Genomic DNA, 20730 nt, shown 5'->3' on the forward strand with positions numbered 1-20730 from the left:
ATCTCAGTCACCCAGTGACCAATTGTGCAAAGTTTGAGAACCCTGCCATTAGCAGTGTAAGAATGGCTGCAGTTTACATTTTCTCAGTGAAATGTGTATTTGTCTCCGCCCACTGATGACCCGGTATTGCCGATTATGAATTTGGCTGGTGTTGGCTGCGCCTACTTTTCCTAACCCTAACACACAATTACTCAATCACTCAATGACCAAGTTTGTGAGCTTTGCGGTTTTTGGCATCAATAACCTGTGTTAAAATGAAACAAAAAAGATTTGCTGTTTGTGGCTCCACCCCCTTTTATCAATTTAAACCCCAGTCACCCAATGATCAGCTGTACCAGGTTTGAGGCTTGTGCCATTAACAGTGCAAGAATGGCGGCAATTAAATATTCCCCTGAAAAATCAATAGGTGATTTTTGATTGGCTTTTGTAGGCTCCACCCACTTTTCTGAATATTAATTCCAGTCACCCAGTAACCAACTGTGCAAAGTTTGAGAACCCTACCATTAACAGTGTAAGAATGGCTGCTGTTTACATTTTCCCAGTGAAATTTTGTATTTGGCTCCACCCACTTATGAACCCACGTTGCCCGCTTATGTATTTGGCTGGTGTTGGCTGTGCCCACTTTTCTAACCCTAACACCCAATTAATAAATTACTCAATTACCAAGTTTGAGAGTTTTGCAGTGCTTGGCATCAATAATTTGCATTGGAATGAAACAAATCTGATTGGCTGATTGTTGGGTCCCTGGTTCGGATCCCAGCCAGGGCACTATCTGCAAAGAGTTTGTATGTTCTCTTCGTGTCTGTGTGGGTTTCCTCTGGGCACTCCGGTTTCCTCCCACATTCCAAAAACATACAGATAAGTTAATTGGCTCCACCTAAAAATTGGCCCTAGACTACAGTACTTACACTACATAATATAGACATATGGCAATGGTAGAGATTAGATTGTGAGCTCCTTTGAGGGACAGTTAGTGACAAGATATATATATATATATATATACACACTGTACAGCGCTGCGTAATATGTCAGCGCTATATAAATACTAAAAAATAATAATAACTGTGCAAAGTTTGAGAACCCTGCCATTAACAGGGTAAAAATGGCTGCAGTTTACATTTGTGCAATGAAATTTGTATTTTTCTCCACCCACTTATTTCCTAACATTGTTCAGGTACGTATTTGGCTGGTGTTGGCTCCGCCTACTATTTCTCACCCTAACACACAATTACTCAATAACCAAGTTTGTGAGCTTTGCGGTCTATGGCATCGATAATTTGCATTGAGATTAAACAAATCTGATTGGCTGTTTGTGGCTCCACCCCTTTGTCTGAATTTGAACCCCAGTCACCCAATGATCAACTGTACCAGGTTTAAGGCTTGTGCCATTAACAGTGCAAGAATAGTAGCAATTACATATTCCCCTTGAAAATCAATAGGTGAATTTTGATTGGCTTTTATAGACTCCACCCACTTTTCTGAATATTAATCCCAGTCACCCAGTAACCAACTGTGCAAAGTTTGAGAACCCTACCATTAAAGGGATACTGTAGGGGGGTCAGGGGAAAATGAGTTGAACTTACCCGGGGCTTCTAACGGTCCCCCGCAGACATCCTGTGTTGGCGCAGCCACTCACCGATGCTCCGGCCCCGCCTCCGGTTCACTTCTGGAATTTCAGACTTTAAAGTCTGAAAACCACTGCGCCTGCGTTGCCGTGTCCTCGATCCTGCTGATGTCATCAAGAGCGCACGGCGCAGGCCCAGTATGATCTGTGTCTGCGCAGTACACTCCTGGTGACATCAGCGGGAGCGAGGACACGGGCATGCAGGTGCAGTGGTTTTCTGACTTTAAAGTCAGAAATTTCAGAAGTAAACTGGAGGCGGGGCCGGAGCATCGGTGAGTGGCTGCGCCAACACAGGATGTCTGCGGGGGACCATTAGAAGCCCCGGGTAAGTTCAGCTCATTTTCCCCCGACCCCCCTACAGTATCCCTTTAACAGTGTAAGAATGGCTGCAGTTTACAATTTCTCAGTAAAATTTGTATTTGTCTCCGCCCACTTATGACCCGGAGTTGCCCGCTTATGTATTTGGCTAGTGTTGGCAGTGCCCGTTTTTCTAACCCTAACGCACAATTAATCAATTACTCACTTACCAAGTTTGTGAGCTTTGCGGTGTTTGGCATCAATAATTTGCATTGGAATATAACAAATCTAATTGGCTGTTTGTGGCTCCACCCCCTTTCTGAAATTGAACCCTAGTCACCCAATGATCAACTGTACCAGGTTTGAGGCTTGTGCCATTAACAGTGCAAGAATGGCAGCAATGTAAATATTCCCCTTGAAAATCAATAGGTTAATTTTGATTGGCTTTTATAGACTCCACCCACTTTTCTGAATATTAATCCCAGTCACCCAGCGACCAACTGTGCAAAGCAGTGTTGCCAACTCATCCCTTTAAATACGGACGCTTATGAATTATACATGTCTTGTGGCTAGTTAAATGCAGTTTAGGCACTGATTATGTGTGAGAAGCCACAGAACCTGTATTACTTAGATGTGTCAGTATTTAAAGGGATAAGTTGGCAACCCAGGTGCAAAATTTGAAAACCCTGCCATTAACAGTGTAAGAATGGCTGCAGTTTACATTTTCCAGGGAAATTTGTATCTGTCTCCACCCCCTTTTTGGTTATGGGAATAAAAAGTATCCTATACTTTATTCCAGGTAATGTACTATGTGTGTGCCAAATTTCATTCAAATCCGTTCAGCCATTTTTGCGTGATCGAGTAACAAACATCCAAACATCCAAATAGTATAGCATAGTATAGGATACTTTTTATTCCCATAACCAAAAAGGGGGCGGAGACAAATACAAATTTCACTGGAAAATGTAAACTGCAGCCATTCTTACACTGTTAATGGCAGGGTTCTCAAACTTTGCACAGTTGGTCATTGGGTGACTGGGATTAATATTCAGGAAAGTGGGTGGAGCCTACAAAAGCCAATCAAAATTCACCCATTGATTTTCAAGGGGAATATTTACAATGCTGCCATTCTTGGACTGTTAATGGCACAAGCCTCAAACCTGGTACAGCTGATCATTGGGTGACTGGGATTCAATTTCAGAAAGGGGTGGAGCCACAAACAGCCAATCAGATTTGTTTCATTCCAATGCAAATGATTGATGCCAAACACTGCAAAACTCACAAACTTGGTAATTGAGTAATTTATTAATTGAGTGTTAGGGCTAGAAAAGTGGGCACAGTCAACACCAGCCAAATACATAAGCGGGCAACACGGGTTCATAAGTGGGTGGAGCCAAATACAAAATTTCACTGGGAAAATGTAAACAGCAGCCATTCTTACACTGTTAATGGCAGGGTTCTCAAACTTTGCACAGTTGGTTACTGGGTGACTGGGATTAATATTCAGAAAAGTGGGTGGAGCCTACAAAAGCCAATCAAAAATCACCTATTGATTTTTCAGGGGAATATTTAATTGCTGCCATTCTTGCACTGTTAATGGCACAAGTCGCAAACCTGGTACAGCTGATCATTGGGTGACTGGGGTTTAAATTTATAAAAGGGGGGTGGAGCCACAAACAGCGAATCTTATTTGTTTCATTTTAACACAGGTTATTGATGCCAATAACCACAAAGCTCACAAACGTGGTCATTGAGTAATTGATTAATTGTGTGTTAGGGTTAGGAAAAGGGGGCACAGCCAATGCCAGCCAAATACATAATCGGGCAATACCGGGTCATCAGTGGGCAGAGACAAATACACATTTCACTGAGAAAATGTAAACTGCAGCCATTCTTACACTGCTAATGGCAGGGTTTTCAAGCTTTGCACAATTGGTCACTGGGTGACTGAGATTAATATTAAGAGAAGTGGGTGGAGCCTACAAAAGCTAATTAAAATCCACCTATTGATTTTCAAGGGGAATATGTAATTGCTGCCATTCTTGCACTGTTAATGGCACAAGCCTTAAACCTGGTACAGTTGGTCATTGGGTGACTGGGGTTCAAATTTAGACAAAGGGGTGGAGCCACAAACAGCCAATCAGATTTGTTTAATCTTAATGCAAATTATTAATGCCAAAGACCGCAAAGCGCACAAACTTGGTCATTGAGTAATTGTTTGTTAGGGTTAGAAAAAGTAGGCGGAGCCAACACCAGCCAAATTGATACCCGAACAATGTCAGGAAATCAGTGGGTGGAGAAAAATACAAATTTCATTGGGAAAATGTAAACTGCAGCCATTCTTACACTGCTAGTGGTAGGGTCAGGGCCGGCCCTAGACTTTTTGCCGCCTGAGGCAAATTTTTAAAAAAATTTCACCGCCGCCCCTCCCCCCCCCCGCTCTGGGGGGCCGCCGAGCTGGAGGGGTAGCTGGCAGGACGGGGGTATTGGGCCAGCGGCAGGGAGGGGGGTCGGACCCCCCCTCCCTCGCCTGGGTCCCCCGTCCTCCGCTCCCCTCCAGCCTAAATAGAAGCAGCCGTATGTGTAAGAGGCACGGGCGGGGAGGACACTCACCTCTTCCCAGCGTGCGCTCCACTGACGTCACTTCCTGCAGCGTCCTGCAGGAAGTGATGTCAGTGGAACGCACGCTGGAGCGAGGAGGAGGTGAGTGTCTCCCCGCCCGTGCCTCTTACACATACGGCTGCTTCTATTTAGGCTGGAGGGGAGCGGAGGACGGGGGACCCAGGCGAGGGAGGGGGGTCCGACCCCCCTCCCCGCCGCTGGCCCAATACCCCCGTCCTGCCAGCTACCCCTCTAGCTCGGCGGGCCGGCTCCCCGCACCCACGGAGGGGCGGGTGCCGCCCCTGGAAATTTGCCGCCTGAGGCAAAAGTTTCACCCCGCCTCATGAGCGGGCTGGCCCTGGGTAGGGTTCTCAAACTTTGCACAGTTGGTCACTGGGTGACCGGGATTAATATTCAGAAAGGTGGGTGGAGCCTACAAAAGCCAATTAAAATCCACCTATTGATTTTTAATAATATTTAATTGCTGCCATTCTTGCACTGTTAATGGCACAAGCCTCTTGCACTGTTAATCACCTATACCTGGTACACTTGGCCATTGGGTGATTTGGGTTCAAATTCAGAAAAGGGGTGGAGCCACATCCAATCAGATTTATTTTATTTCAATGCAAATTATTGATGCCAAAGACCGCAAGGCCAACACCAGCCAAATACATACCCGGGCAACGCCGGGCATCCAGCTAGTATAATAAATGGAAAAGTTCGGATGTTTGGATGTTTGGATGTTTGTTACTCGATCACGCAAAAACGGCTGAACGGATTTGAATGAAATTTGGCACACACATAGTACATTACCTGGAATAAAGTATAGGATACTTGTTATTCCCATAACCAAAAAGGGGGCCGAGACAAATACAAATTTCACTGGAAAATGTAAACTGCAGCCATTCTTACACTGTTAATGGCAGGGTTCTCAAACTTTGCACAGTTGGTCGCTGGGTGACTGGGATTAATATTCAGAAAGGTGGGTGGAGTCTATAAAAGCCAATCAAAATTAACCTATTGATTTTCAAGGGGAATATTTACATTGCTGCCATTCTTGCACTGTTAATGGCACAAGCCTCAAACCTGGTACAGTTGATCATTGGGTGACTAGGGTTCAATTTCAGAAAGGGGGTGGAGCCACAAACAGCCAATTAGATTTGTTATATTCCAATGCAAATTATTGATGCCAAACACCGCAAAGCTCACAAACTTGGTAAGTGAGTAATTGATTAATTGTGCGTTAGGGTTAGAAAAACGGGCACTGCCAACACTAGCCAAATACATAAGCGGGCAACTCCGGGTCATAAGTGGGCGGAGACAAATACAAATTTTACTGGGAAAATGTAAACAGCAGTCATTCTTACACTGTTAATGGTAGGGTTCTCAAACTTTGCACAGTTGGTTACTGGGTGACTGGGGTTAATATTCAGAAAAGTGGGTGGAGCCTACAAAAGGCAATCAAAAATTACCTATTGATTTTTCAGGGGAATATTTCATTGCTGCCATTCTTGCACTGTTAATGGCACAAGCCTCAAACCTGGTACAGTTGATCATTGCGTGACTGGAGTTTAAATGTATAAAAGGGGGTGGAGCCACAAACAGCCAATATGAGTTGTTTCATTTTAATGCAGGTTATTGATGCCGAAGACAGCAAAGCTCACAAACTTGGTCATTGAGTAATTGATTAATTGTGTGTTAGGGTTAGGAAAAGTGGGCGCAGCCAGCACCTGCAAAATACATAATCGGGCAATGCTGTCTCATCAGTAGGTGGAGACAAATGCAAATTTCACTGAGAAAATGTAAACTGCAGCAATTCTTACACTTTTAATGGCAGGGTTCTCAAACTTTGCACGATTGGTCACTGGGTGACTGGGATTAATATTCAGAGAAGTGGGTGGAGCCTACAAAAGCCAATCAAAATTCACCTATTGATTTTCAAGAGGGAATATGTAATTGCTACCATTCTTGCACTGTTAATGGCACAAGCCTTAAACCTGGTACAGTTGGTCATTGGGTGACTGGGGTTAAATTCAGAAAAGGGGTGGAGCCACAAACAGCCAATCAGATTTGTTTAATCTCAATGCAAATTATTGATGCAAAAACCGCAAAGCTCACAAACTTGGTTATTGAGTAATTGTGTGTTAGGGTTAGAAATAGTAGGCGGAGCCAACACCAGCCAAATACATACCTGAACAATGTTAGGAAATAAGTGAGTGGAGAAAAATACAAATTTCATTGCGCAAATGTAAACTGCAGCCATTCTTACACTGTTAAAGAGGAACTCCAGTGAAAATAATGTAGTAAAAAAAGTGCTTCATTTTTTACCATAATTATGTATAAATGATTTACTCAGTGTTTGCTCATTGTAAAATCTTTCCTCTCCCAGATTCACATTCTGACATTTACCACATGGTGACATTGTTACTGTGGGCAGGTTATGTAGCTGCTCCTAGCTGTTTTGGCTGTTAGAGACAGCTGTAAACAGCTAATTCCTGTCTGTGGACATTGTTACATTGTGGCAGTTTGCCCAGAGTACCGCGGTACTCAGAGCTTCTTGTGGGAGGGGTTTCAGCACAAAATCAGTCATACAGCGCCCCCTGATGGTCTCTTTGTGAAAATCATTTTATTTCTCATGTAAAAGGGGGTATCAGCTACTGATTGGGATAAAGTTCAATTCTAGGTTGAAGTTTCTCTTTAATGGTAGTGTTCTCAAAGTTTGCACAGTTGGTCACTGGGTGACTCGGATTAATATTCAGAAAAGTGGGTGGAGCCTATAAAAGCCAATCAAAATCCACCTATTGATTTTTAAGGGGAATATTTAATTGCTGCCATTTTTGCACTGTTAATCACCTGTACCTGGTACAGTTGGCCATTGGGTGATTGGGGTTCAAATTCAGAAAAGGGGTGGAGCCCTCATTGCAAATTATTGATGCCAAAGACCGCAAAGCTCACATACTTGGTCATTAAGTAATTGTGAGTTAGGGTTAGGAAAAGTGGGCAGAGCCAACACTAGCCAAATACATACCCGGGCAACGCCGGGCGTCCAGCTAGTATAAAATAAAACTGTGGGGTATCTAAAAAAAGTAATTTTTATGAGGAGGATAGATACAATTGCTTTTCTCATCAGTTTATTTTCATCTTGGATCTCCTTTAAGGTTTACACTATAGTACAGACCTGGATACAAACACAGACCCAGATATAAATTGTCACTTGCATTCCTGATGTTTAATTATTTCAGGCAGAGAAAGGGAAAAAAAAAGATTGCAGCCAAGTACTTTAAGTCAAGCATGCATACTGGAAACAATTACCATATGTACTCCTCGTGTTTTCATATAAACAGACATCTTCGGAGGGTGAACACAGGAAAGACTTGTCCATGCAGTTCACAAAATTGTGACTGTGACAAATGTGACACCAGATGAAATGACCTGGAGGAAAAAGAGTTCTATGTAAATTAATATAATCCGAAGCAGAAGAATGAAGATGTCACACAGTGCTGTCACAGGGAAAGGATAGGTTGTCTGTGCACCGTTTTTTCATCCCTAAAGCCGTGTACACAGTTGACACATTACTGTCTCTCAGCAGGGATCGGGACACGATCCACATGGAGTGTGGGTGGAAGAATGACGCATGGCACACAAAGAAGTATATACAAATATACTGTGAATACTGATGTTTGCGCCGAGACCTGGGCGGAATCCGCCGCTTCCGTGGTCTTGGCGCTGATTCCCCGCTGATGAAGTGCAGGCTGGGACACAGGCCGCACTTCCTGATAAGCGGAAGGCACGTTCTCAGTACACCTTCCGCAAAGGCAAACAATAGTCAGCTGACAGCAATCAGCTGACAGCACAAGCATCAGCTGATTGTGCGGCTGACACTCAGGCAGGTGCATCTTCTGTGATTGGATGTGCGGAGTGTGGCCGGACACTGGTTGCATGGATGTCTTAAAATGCGCAGAGTGCTCCTAGTCATCGCCCATGATAAGCATAGCTGTGACTAGTTGCTGTGTGCGCACTCATAATATCTGAATTATCTGGAATTGACCTTGGCTTGTATTTGACCATTCTTGTCTGCTGTTTACTAACCCTTGCTTGTTACCTGGATACTCTTGTCTGCTGCCTGGACTGACCCCTGCTTGTTACCTGGGTACTCTTGTCTGCTGCCTGGACTGACCTCTGCTTGTTACCTGGATACTCTTGCCTGCTGCCTGGACCGACCTTGCTTGTTACCTGGATACTCTTGCCTGCTGCCTGGACCGACCCTTGCTAGTTACCTGGACACTCTTGCTTGCTGCCTGGACTGACCATTGCTTGTTTCCTGGATACTCTTGCATGCTACCTGGACCGACCCTTGCTTGTTACGTGGATACTCTTGCATGCTGACCTCGCTTGAACTCTCTCGCTTGCTGCCTGTATCATCCACTGCCTGTTCCCTGAACTATCTGTTCTTGCTGGCAATCGTCACTGAGGGCCTAATCGTCCTAAATCATAGCTACTAGTTCTGTGTGATACTTATGAACTGTTGATCTGTGCTAAACTTACCTAACAACAGTGAGGTAAAGGGGATCCCGGTGCCGGGAGAGAAGCATGGAGTCCCGCTGGCCAGCGCTGATCACACGCGGTACCCAGGAAAAAAGCAGGAGCGATGGTTTAAGCTTGGGCTTACTGCTTTCAGCTCCTGTCACCAAGCCCAAGCTCAGCTCAGGAATACAGCCAGGCGGGTTAAGGTGGTGGCACCACCAAAAGAGGTCAGGTGTGGGTGATACCCCACCCAAAGGGTCTTTTTTTGGCACAAGTCAAAGGGAAAGAGGTGCCCAGGAGAGATAATATACATTAAAAACAAATAAAACTAAAAAGTGGGGATGGCTGTGCTTTAAAATAAATTATCATTCACCTTATATATGAATTTTTTTGTTGTTGAAGTAAGCCATCTCAAACTTTTTAGTTAAATTTGTTTTTAACATATATTATTTCTCCTGGGCTCCTCTTTCCCTTTGTCTTGTGTCTCCACTTTGATGGGCATCTGACTACAGCTATGATGTGGGAGGAAGATACCTTGGTCTAGTCGGGGAGGCATTCTATGTCCTTGTGGCTAATTGGGCAATGTGCAGTGTGCACTACTCGAATGGTGTTCGAAGGGCCGGCACTGCCAAAGAGGCAAAGGGGGCTATTGCCTCAAGGCCCCTGAGCTCAGAGGCCCCAACACCTCAGGACCCCACCAAGTTGTCCACTCCCACTGCTCCCAAGGGCCCCCCCATGTATAGCAGTGTTAATCACTCACCTGTCCCTGCGGGTGGCAGCTGCACTTTCCGTGCATTCTTAGCCACTCTGTCTGCATCTTCTTTATCCGGCTCATGTTTACGCATAACACTCACTGGATTGAGAAGAGGCAGACAGCGTGGCTGAAGAGTGCATGGATGGTGCAGCCATCGTGTGGGGTAATGACCATGGAGGGATGGTTAGTGGGGCCTACGCTTAAGTTTGCCCTAGATACCCGGGTCCCTTTAAAATGGCCTTGGGTGTAAGTACCAGTAAAACTGCCATGCGCTGTCTCTGCACCTTTATTTTGCCATTAGTGGATCAAACCGTACGTAACATTGACTTGGCTCACCTGGTTTTAGATCCGTGTTGCTGCTCACTTTAAAGCATTCAGAGGTTTCTGGTAATCTTGGAGGAGTTAAAAAGCTCAAAGTTCGGTTCTCTTTGCAGACGTTCTCACTGGCACAACCACTGCTGACACTTGTTTGTAACCCTGTAAATGAGGAGATAAAACAAGAAAACAAAACTTTAAAGAGACTCCGTAACAAAAATTGCATCCTGTTTTTTATCATCCTACAAGTTCAAAAAGCTATTCTAATGTGTTCTGGGCTGGCTTACTGCAGCACTTTATACTATCACTATCTCTGTAATAAATCAAGGTATCTTTCCCCTGTCAGACTTGTTGGCCTGTGTCTGGAAGGCTGCCAAGTTCTTCAGTGTTGTGGTTCTGCTATGAACTCCCCCTTCCAGGTCCCTCTATGCACACTGCCTGTGTGTTATTTAGGATTAGAGCAGCTTCTCTCTTCTCTCTTATCTTTTACAAGCTGGATAAATCGTCCTCTGAGCTGGCTGGGCTTTCACATACTGAAGAATTACACACAAGGGCAAAGCTGTTTGCAGGAAGAAACAAGCAGCCTGAAACTTCAGTGCATGAGAACAGGGGGAAAGAAACACACAAATGATCTCTTGAGATTCAAAAGGAAGGCTGTATACAGCCTGCTTGTGTATGGATGTATTTTCTATGTGTGGACATACTGTACATCAACCTACTTCCTGTTTTGGTGGCCATTTTGTTTGTTTATAAACAAACTTTTTAAAACTGTTTTTAACCACTTTTAATGCGGCGAGGAGCGGCGAAATTGTGTCAGAGGGTAATAGGAGAAATTGTGACAGAGGGTAATAGGAGATGTCCCCTAACGCACTGGTATGTTTACTTTTGTGTGATTTTAACAATACAGATTCTCTTTAAAGATCCCTTAACAATTAATCAGGCCCCTCAGTGTTGTTGGTAACCTGTTAATTATGATTACGATAAATTTTGCATACATTTTTGCAATTATGGCCGTATATAATTACGGTTTGGACATTCAACTGATTTTGTGTAATCCATTTGTATTTACACGTAATGTTTGCAATAATTTTGTGCCAAATTTAGTGGTTAATAGCAAAGCTCCCACACATGTTATTGTCATCAAAATTGCTACGTTTGTTAAAGCGGTATTGTCCCCATAAAAATCTAATTTCAACAGCAACTGGTCTGAGTGTATTAAGTGATAAAGATGCTAATCCTGCATTCAAAACTTGCAAAACTTTTTCTGTTGTTATGGTTTGTAGTTATCACATACTTTAGGCGCACTGGCCCTAGTGCCAAACAGTGCCAAAGAGTTGAATGCTGGGAGTTCTTTTTATCTATAATATATTCCTCCTCTTCCATTTATTTCTCTGCCTAGCTGATTACTTGTGTTTACAAGCAAGGCTGAGGTGACTCCGTGATTGGAGGATAAGGCAGTGTAGTTCCTAGTATACACCTCAGTGGGAGTGTCTGAAGACTCTGGGAGGAGGGCAGCTAATGAATACACAATGAGCAAGAGAAGGGAGGGGGGAAAACAAAAGTCAAGGACAGGGGAGTAACTTGAAATCACTGGGCCCCCCTGCGAAACGTTGGATGGAGGGCCCTAGACACTAAAACATAACTATGGTACAAAGCACTTTGGGGAAGGGTAGAAAGGTTGGGGGTAGAACAGCACTGTTCACAAGACCCTGCTGAACACTGAATAGGGACTGTCTACAAATCTTTGTCTGCAAATTTTTGTATGATTCCTTATTAGTGGTTGAGCAGATGCAGTCATTAGAACAATTGTGCAGAGAGCAGAAAGCTTTTTCTCTCAGTGCCCTTAGTTGTCAGTCTCTCAGGACAGGAGAAACAAACTTCTCTTCCACTGGGCCCTCCTGAAGCTGCATCCCTTGCATGGTCTATTGTTACGCCCCTGGTCAGGGAGGATATGAAGTCAGCATTAGCTTGGCAAGATGGCAACTGCCTAGAATAGGATTTTCTGGTTTTCCTTTGTAACATTCACAGGAATCATTACGTGGATAGCACAATACATCTGTTATGTAAGTAGAAGTAGTATTTATCTACATATATATGTGCTTTTTATTTCTAGGTTAGCATGGGTGTCGCTTGTTCTTTAAGGAGAAGAGTGGGAACAAGGCAAAAACATTTTTCAAAAATATCTTGTGGTTTTTGAGAAAATCTATTTTAAAAATGCAAAACATTTTTAAGCTCAGAAAAAAAATCACAGTTTTTGCACTGTTTTTTCTTGTTCCCACCCTTCTGCTTAACATGCATAGCAATATTGGTGACTGATCATCGCATGTATGGGGGCTTTTACTATTAAGCGTTAAAAATCAGCATGAAATTACACAAAAATTACTTGAAATAAAAAAAAAATGCAAAACTACTGTTCCCAACTACATTTACAAATCAAGTACAATTCTACTCAAAATTTTGCATAATTACGATGTAAAATTACAGCTAACAAAAATTATGAAAAATTTATATTTTTCCGCAAAAATGTACGAAAATGCAGAACATAACAAAGCTTATTTTCTTTTTTTATATTTAAAGTTTTTATTAGAACAGGTTCAGTCAATATACATATGACAAACATTGTATGAGTATAAAAGTCACATAACCGTACAGGCAATTCCGAGAAGATATCCATTATGTATAATGTGATTAGAGTCCAACAATTTTCACTTTGACTTTTACTGTGCCTGTGTGTATAATTATAAAACCAAACTTTTCTCAGTAGAACCTCAATAAGCAAGCATAATATCACCCTATTGAAAGGAGAGGGTGTCAGTTAAGGCACTCCCTCTCCTAACCCCGTAGATGAAGAGAGATAGAAAGATAAAGAAGAAAGAAAAGAGACTAAAAGAAAAACTAAGGAAAAGTCAGCCATGGGGCAAAGGACCAACTATTACATGATATCGTATAGCTTGTATTTAGAAAGATATATTACCCCAAACCCTGGAGAAAATGAGCATCTTATCCTGGAGTTTAGCCGTCAGATATTCCAATTTATAAACATATTTTAATCTAACCTGGAGTTCTGCTATTGTAGGAGGGTGAACATCCTTCCAGTGCTTGGAAATCAAGCAACGAGCTGCTGATAGAAAATGATTTGTTAACCTGGATGAGGAGCTTTTGAGTTTAGGTAGGGGTTTAGCAAGCAGACAAATCCATGGATCAAGAGGAACCTCTATATCAGCATGTCTTTTTATGAATGTTATAACCTCCGACCAAAAAGATTGGATTTTAGGACAGTCCCACATGATATGATGTAAAGAACCAGTATCTCCACAATTCCTCCAGCATGCCGAAGATATTGAGGGGAGCCATTTATTGAGACGTACCAGAGTTTTATACCACAACATCATAATTTTGTAAATGTTCTCCTTAGTTTGGACGCAGATGGATGATTTGGCTGCATTCTGCCATATCTTCGACCAGATGTCTGGTGTGGTTGTGGTGTGGAAAGCTTGATCCCAGTATTGCATATATTTATGTTGGATCTCAGGGTGGAATCTCTTAGGGTCATTAAGCCACGTATACAGCATAGAAATTAAAGGGACTCCGAGCAGTGCAAAAACTATGGAAAGATGCATATCATTTTAAAGCTCTCTTTCTCCTCTTTCCAATGATATATAAACCACCACCCTACTTCATTTAGTTTTCGCTATTTTCGCGATTGAAATTGCCGCGGCCGCGATTTCGATCGCGAAAATAGAGAAAACTAAAAGGCGTAGGGCAACGATTTAGGTGTCATCAGAAAGAGGAGAAAGAGAGCTTTAAAATGATATCCATCAAGCCATAGTTATATTGTATTACACAGGACGACACTTTCCCCAGTGTCAGCAGCTCCATTCTGCTGAATGCAGCTGCTGACTTTGACAAAAAGTCGCCCTGTGTAATACAATATAACTATGGAAAGATGGATATCATTTTAAAGCTCTCTTTCTCCTCTTTCTGACAACACCTAAATCGTTGCCCTACGCCTTTTAGTTTTCTCTATTTTCGCGATCGAAATCGCGGCCGCGGCAATTTCAATCGCGAAAATAGAGAAAACTAAAAGGCGTAGGGTGGTGGTTTATAGATCAATGGAAAGAGGAGAAAGAGAGCTTTAAAATGATATGCATCTGGGGGCGTGGCCGCAACAGGAGACAGGACGGAGGTGTGAGGCAACAGCTCCTGCTTCGGCTACATTAAAACTGCTCACAGCATGGCCAATCCAGCAGCACACACCACTAAAACAGCAGAGGAGATGGAGGTAGAGCTGGACACCAGCAAGAAAAGAAAATTGGGTGCCCTGCGTCCTCAGAAGCTCACTGACTATTTTGCAGAGCGGCCCCAGCGGCAGACACGCAGGTCCCAAGATGGCGATAACTCACAACAGGGCCTGACAGAGGAGACCACACAGGCACTCTCTGATCAGCGTACAACCGAGCTGGCTGCAGAGACTCAGATTACACCCTCTCCAGAGCTCTCCCCTTCCTCCAGCCCAGCAAAGAATAAACCTCGGATGGAGCTTGTGGAAGACAGTAGCACGGTAAGCCAGCCAAATACACACCCTGAGCAAAATACCTCGCTCTCCACTCTTAAAGAGACAGCTACTATTGAAACTTTTCCTGCAACTGAACAGGCAGCTTCTCAGGCTTACATCAAAGATATTTTACTGTCTTTTAAGGCATCCCTGTTCTCTGAACTGGCTACTATCACTTCTAATCTACAATCTGATCTAAATACCTTAGGAGACAGGGTAGATGCTGTGGAATGTAAAGTGAGTGATTTAGTGAGAGAACACAATACTATGGTGGATGTTTCTGACTCACAGACAAATGATATCAACTGGCTCAAAACTAAGGCTGCTGATTTAGAAGACAGATCACGCCGAAATAATCTTAAACTGAGAGGTATTCCGGAATCAGTCCTGCCCCGTGATTTGAAGCCTTACATACAAAAATTAACCAAAGCAGCTTTACCAGATGCTTCTGAAATTGAACTTATTATTGATAGGGCTCATCGCCTTCCTAAACCTCCAAATCTTGCTAATCACATACCACGGGATGTTATTGTGAGATTTTTGTGCTACCATGTGAAAGACAGTCTATTGTTTGCCTTGAGGAAGAAAGGTACCCTGCCAGACCCATTTACTAAGATACAAATCTTTGCAGACCTGTCTCAGCATACTCTACAACGTCGCAAAGAGCTGCAACCTATCACAACGGCACTTCGTGGAGCTAACATTCCTTACAAGTGGGGGTTCCCCACGAAAATCGTTTTTTCTCTGAACAATAAAGTTCACTCAATCTCGTCTGTTGCTGCAGGCCGCAGCTTGTTAACCCAGATGCAAGTTCACATACAGGATAACCCTCCTAAACCTTCCAAAAACCCCTTCTCCTCAAAAATACAACAAGATTGGCGCACTGTCACTTCATAGCCGAGGCCCTGTCCCCCCATTGGTCAATTTCCTTTGAGTATATACTACTCGATAGCTGTCTTATACCAATCTACTTCTCTTTGGAAGTATTCCTATCCCCCCACTGAGTGTAGGACTTGGGACATTGGTTCTACTGATTAATGATGTTTAACTATGTTATATGGTTATTATGTTTCACCGTTATATCATATGTTGTTCTGAACGTTATCCTCATCCAGCTTTTCAACATGATTGTAGCTGACTTGCAATGTCTTATACATCATTTGGGTCTAATTCAATGTCTTGTATTTACTTATCTACTATGCATAGTGTACCATCCATAAAAATATCTTCTATTAATGCCAGGGGCATCAACTCGCCTTTTAAACGAAATCTTTTATGGAAGGAAGCCCGCCAACAAGCCACACAGGTCTTATTGGTACAGGAGACTCACTTATTAGAAAGAGATACCAAATATTGTGTGAATTCTAATTTTCCAGTATGTTACCATAGCACCTTTAGTAAAAAGAAGAGGGGAGTTCTGCTGGCCTTTCACAAGGACGTTAAAGTTACGCCTATCTCAATCACGATAGATGACGCTGGCAGGTTCATTATATTTGTAGGAACTGTTAATGATCAACTGCTCACCTTAGTAACAATATATGCTCCAAATACGGCTCAAAAGTCCTTTTTGCAGAGAGTCTTAAAAAGAGTTAACGCGGTGAAAAGAGGTCTTCTTCTGGTGGGGGGTGATTTTAACGCATGTTTTGCTGCTATAGACTCTTCCTCTACCAGGGAAACCTCTTTACTGCTCATGGGGAAAACTATTCAATGGCATGACTTATATGACCCGTGGAGAATTTTACACGCATCCGAAAGGGACTATACCCACTACTCCTCAGTTCACAGATCCTATTCGAGGATCGACTATTTCCTAACTGATAAAGTTCTCCTGCAGAATGTACTTGACGCCTCAATTGGACATATAACTTGGTCCGACCATGCCCCTGTACATTTAACTATCAAAGACACCTTATCTGCACCCAGGCCTAATCAGTGGAGACTTAATCAATCTCTATTGTCTGATCCTGTCATTTCTAAAGACATCTCTGATCATATTAGGGAATTTTTCTTGCACAATACATCGCCTGAAGTTGGTGTAGCAACAGTATGGGCAGCCCATAAAGCATATGTAAGAGGTCTATATATCAGATTAGGCTCCCAGCGGAAAAGGGAACAATTGACTCTCTCCAATTCTCTTTTAACTCAAATAGGAGACTTGGAGAAAGCTCATAAGCAAACGAATGATCCCCTCTTATATCAACAATTATTTAGACTCCGCCAGGACCTGCGTAGCCTGTTCCTCTCTAAATATGATTATTACCTTCAGAGAGCAAACCTTACTAAATACTCCCAGAGTAATAAAGCTAGTACTCTCTTAGCCAACTTAATTAAACATAGACAAGCTAAATCAAAAATCCACACAATAATCCACCCTATTACTAAAGATAAAATACAAAACCCGAAATTAATAGCTGATGCATTTGCTGCCTTCTATAAGAAGCTATATAACTTACATCAAGACAAGACTCCTCAACCCACAGAGGACATAATTAATGAGTACTTAGCCTCTATTAATCTCCCTAGAGTTCAACCCTCTCACCTAGAAAAGCTTAACAGTCCCTTTACAATTGATGAGTTAGTCCGCACTATTAAATCATTGAAAAGGAATAAGGCTCCTGGTCCTGATGGATATATTAATGAATATTACTCTACCTTCGCTGATATGCTAGCCCCACATCTCCTCGCTCTTTTTAATTCATTTATCTCAGGACAACAGATCCCCAAAGAATATCTAGCAGCAACAATTAGTGTCATCCCTAAACCAGGGAAAGACCCTCTATGCCCCGCCAGCTACAGGCCAATCTCATTGCTAAATACTGACACAAAGTTGTATGCTAAACTACTGGCCAACCGTATGATGCAGGTTACACCTGAACTACTAGCTCCTGACCAAGTTGGCTTTACACGAGGCAGGCAGGCACCGGATGGAACGAGAAGAATGTTGAATATTCTTAGATATATAGAGCTCCGTCGGATGCCTTCTCTGCTCCTTACTTTGGATGCGGAGAAGGCATTCGACAGAGTTCATTGGGGTTTCCTAAGAGCTACGTTACTTAAATTTGGTCTTCAGGGTTCAATAAATACGGCAATAAAGGCACTATACTCATCACCATCAGCAAAAGTGAATGCTGCCGGTTTTCTGTCAGATAGTTTCGACATCACTAACGGAACCCGACAGGGGTGCCCCCTTTCCCCAATCATTTTCGTTCTATTAATGGAAACAGTTGCTCAAAAAATTAGACAAAACGTAAACATTAATGGAATCACTATGCCAGACTCTACACATGTCATTAGCTTATTTGCTGATGACGTGGCATTAGTACTCACTAAACCCTTAATTTCCCTCCCAGCTGTGCTACAAGAACTTCAGGACTTTGCTTTAGTTTCTTATTATAAGCTAAACCAAACAAAATCATATGTACTAGGTCTCAACGTACCACCAGACTTGGAAAAATTACTGAAGACCTCATATCCTTTCCCTTGGTCCGACACCTCGGTTCAATACCTGGGTATCCACCTCCCACAACATACCAGCGACCTCTTTAAATTTAACTATGTTCCCCTCCTAGCACAAATTAGAAAGGAATCTCAAGAGTTGACAAAATTTACACTATCTTGGTCAGGAAGGATCGTATCCTTTAAAATGTTCCTACTGCCAAAGATTTTGTATGTCTTTAGGACATTGAATATCCCGCTATATAAATCTTATTTTAACGACTTTAAGAAACTAATTAATCAGTTTATATGGAAGGGTGGTAGAACAAGAGTGGCATATAATACTATGACTCTTCCAAAAAAACAAGGAGGGATGGGTCTCCCTAACATCGAAGTATATTACCACGCCACAAATTTAGAAATGGCAAGATATTGGTGGTCTAACCCTCCACATAAAATATGGCTGTCACAAGAACAAGCTTTATTACAAACAGACCTGCGAGATATCCTATCTAGTATTCTCATAGGCCATAAATCCTTGACCTCAGATTTTCCCTCTATTAAAGCAACCCTCTTATCTTGGGAGTACTTTTGTAAATATCCCCCCAAGACTGGGAACTCACTCACACCTCGTATACCTCTCACTACTATACAATTATTAACTCCTGATTTATCACTCACCGGCTGGAAAGCGCGAGGCATCCTCTCCTTAAATGCCTTATACAAAGGTTTAGATATTAAGTCCTTCCAGGAGCTCCGAACACAATTTGAGCTGCCAGACTCATATTATTTTGCATATTATAGAATTTTCAATCTTCTCAATTCAAAAAAAATATATATCCCAGATGTCAATGAACATATTCTCACGCTACTGAATTCTAAACAACATCCCACAGGTGGTACGGGTGTATGGTATACATATCTTCTATCGCCCAATCAATCTCCATTGCAAAAATATCTACAGACTTGGTCATATGATTTTAATTTGACCATTTCATTACAACAGATTCTCCGGGCAAATAGACTACTTTTGCAATACTCCAAATGCAATTCCCATTGGGAACAATTTCAAAAAATATTTTTTCGATGGTATATAACACCTAGGAAATTGGCAAAAATTTCCCCATCTGGGTCAGATATATGCTGGAAGTGCAATACAGAGACAGGTACCCTGATCCACATGCTCTGGGAATGCCCATCAGTATCCCAATTCTGGTCAGAGATTAAAACAATAATTCGGACGCATTATGACCCGTCCTTTATGCTCTCTCCACAACTAGCTATCTTATTGATTGACATTGAGAAGATTGACACTGCTCACCGACAGATAATTTTACATATCCTTATGGCAGCTCATCATATCATTACCTCTAACTGGAAATCTCAGGAGACCCTGAGCTTAGATCACCTTATAGCCCTGGTAACCCAAAATATGATTATGGAACGTAATTTAAAAAACAGACAATCCCCGAATAGACCCTATACTACACTACCAAACAGCTGGAAGACATTGTTCAGTAAAGTGTAATATTTCATTTATACATGTTAAAGCTATTTCATCGCCACTCAGATGTTAAGTTATTAGGCTCAATTGTGCCAGTTTTACCCGGCTGCTGTTTACATTGGTGTTTGTTTCTTAGTTGAGTTTTAATATGTTAGATGCAATAAGAAAGTGTACTTTAATCTTCTATATTCAGAAATAAGATATGGCCTATACTGGGTGGTCATATGCATCCTACCATGATAGGTGTGCAGCTAGTCCAGCCGCAGAGGCCTTGTTAATGGACGGCTAGGATACCAATATTCTTGGTAATATACTGTATACTTTCATTTCAGTATTGTTGAAAATAGTGTTTTTTATGTTTGAACCTACCAACATTGAAACTACTTCATGACATCAATGTTGTTATAATACATGTACTGTTGATAAAGATAAAACAATAAAAATCTTTGTTGAAAAAAAAAAAAATGATATGCATCTTTCCATAGTTTCTGCACTGCTCGGAGTCCCTTTAAGCCTTTTTGCTTGGGGCCTCCCTCCCAGATAGACTCTAAATCCGTTTTTTGGGGGAATTCCAGAGTAGTAGATATTGTACTTGTAAAGTGGCGAATTTGAAGATACTGTAGAAAATAAGCATCTGATAAGTTCAGTCTCTCCTTTAATATGTCAAATGAATATAACTTTCCAGTGAAAGGGTCCAGTAGATGATGATCTCTGATACATTGGATGTGATTAAGCTTCCATATCGAGTTCTCTGCTGTATTTAAACCAGGGGGAAAGTTAGGGTTAGCAAATACAGGAATATAACTAGAATTTTTAGAAAACAATGTTAATCGTTTCCCTAGAGAAGACCATAGGCGAACATTAGATGATATTGAAGAGTATATCTGGTACGCTGGAAATCTATTGCCCAACAAACCCCACAGCAATGCACTGGGATGATGTGGTTTAAGAGCGTGAAACTCCATTTGGGCCCACCTAGCGTGTGGACCTCGTTCCCACCATGCAACCATTTGCCTAACCTGTCCAGCAATATAGTAGTTGTATAAATTTGGGACTGACAGTCCCCCAGCATGTTTTTGTACAGTAAGAATAGATCTTGCAATGTGGGGGGTCTGCTGTGC

The 20730-nt window shown here is 42.2% G+C and overlaps 1 protein-coding gene across 1 annotated transcript in view; it reads right to left on the reverse strand.

The window, feature by feature from the left end:
- LOC137521976 (phospholipase A2 inhibitor and Ly6/PLAUR domain-containing protein-like) overlaps positions 1-20730 on the reverse strand; it is an 84453-nt gene that overhangs the window by 46570 nt on the left and 17153 nt on the right. The window contains exons 3-4 of the mRNA XM_068241957.1: positions 10137-10277; positions 7835-7954 (exon numbers count right to left, since the gene is read on the reverse strand). Of these exons, the coding sequence (XP_068098058.1) occupies positions 7835-7954; positions 10137-10277 (261 nt within the window). The remainder of the gene's footprint in view (positions 1-7834; positions 7955-10136; positions 10278-20730) is intronic.

This window comes from Hyperolius riggenbachi, chromosome 6 (genome assembly GCF_040937935.1).
Source record: "Hyperolius riggenbachi isolate aHypRig1 chromosome 6, aHypRig1.pri, whole genome shotgun sequence".
NCBI classification, from domain to species: Eukaryota; Metazoa; Chordata; class Amphibia; order Anura; family Hyperoliidae; genus Hyperolius; species Hyperolius riggenbachi.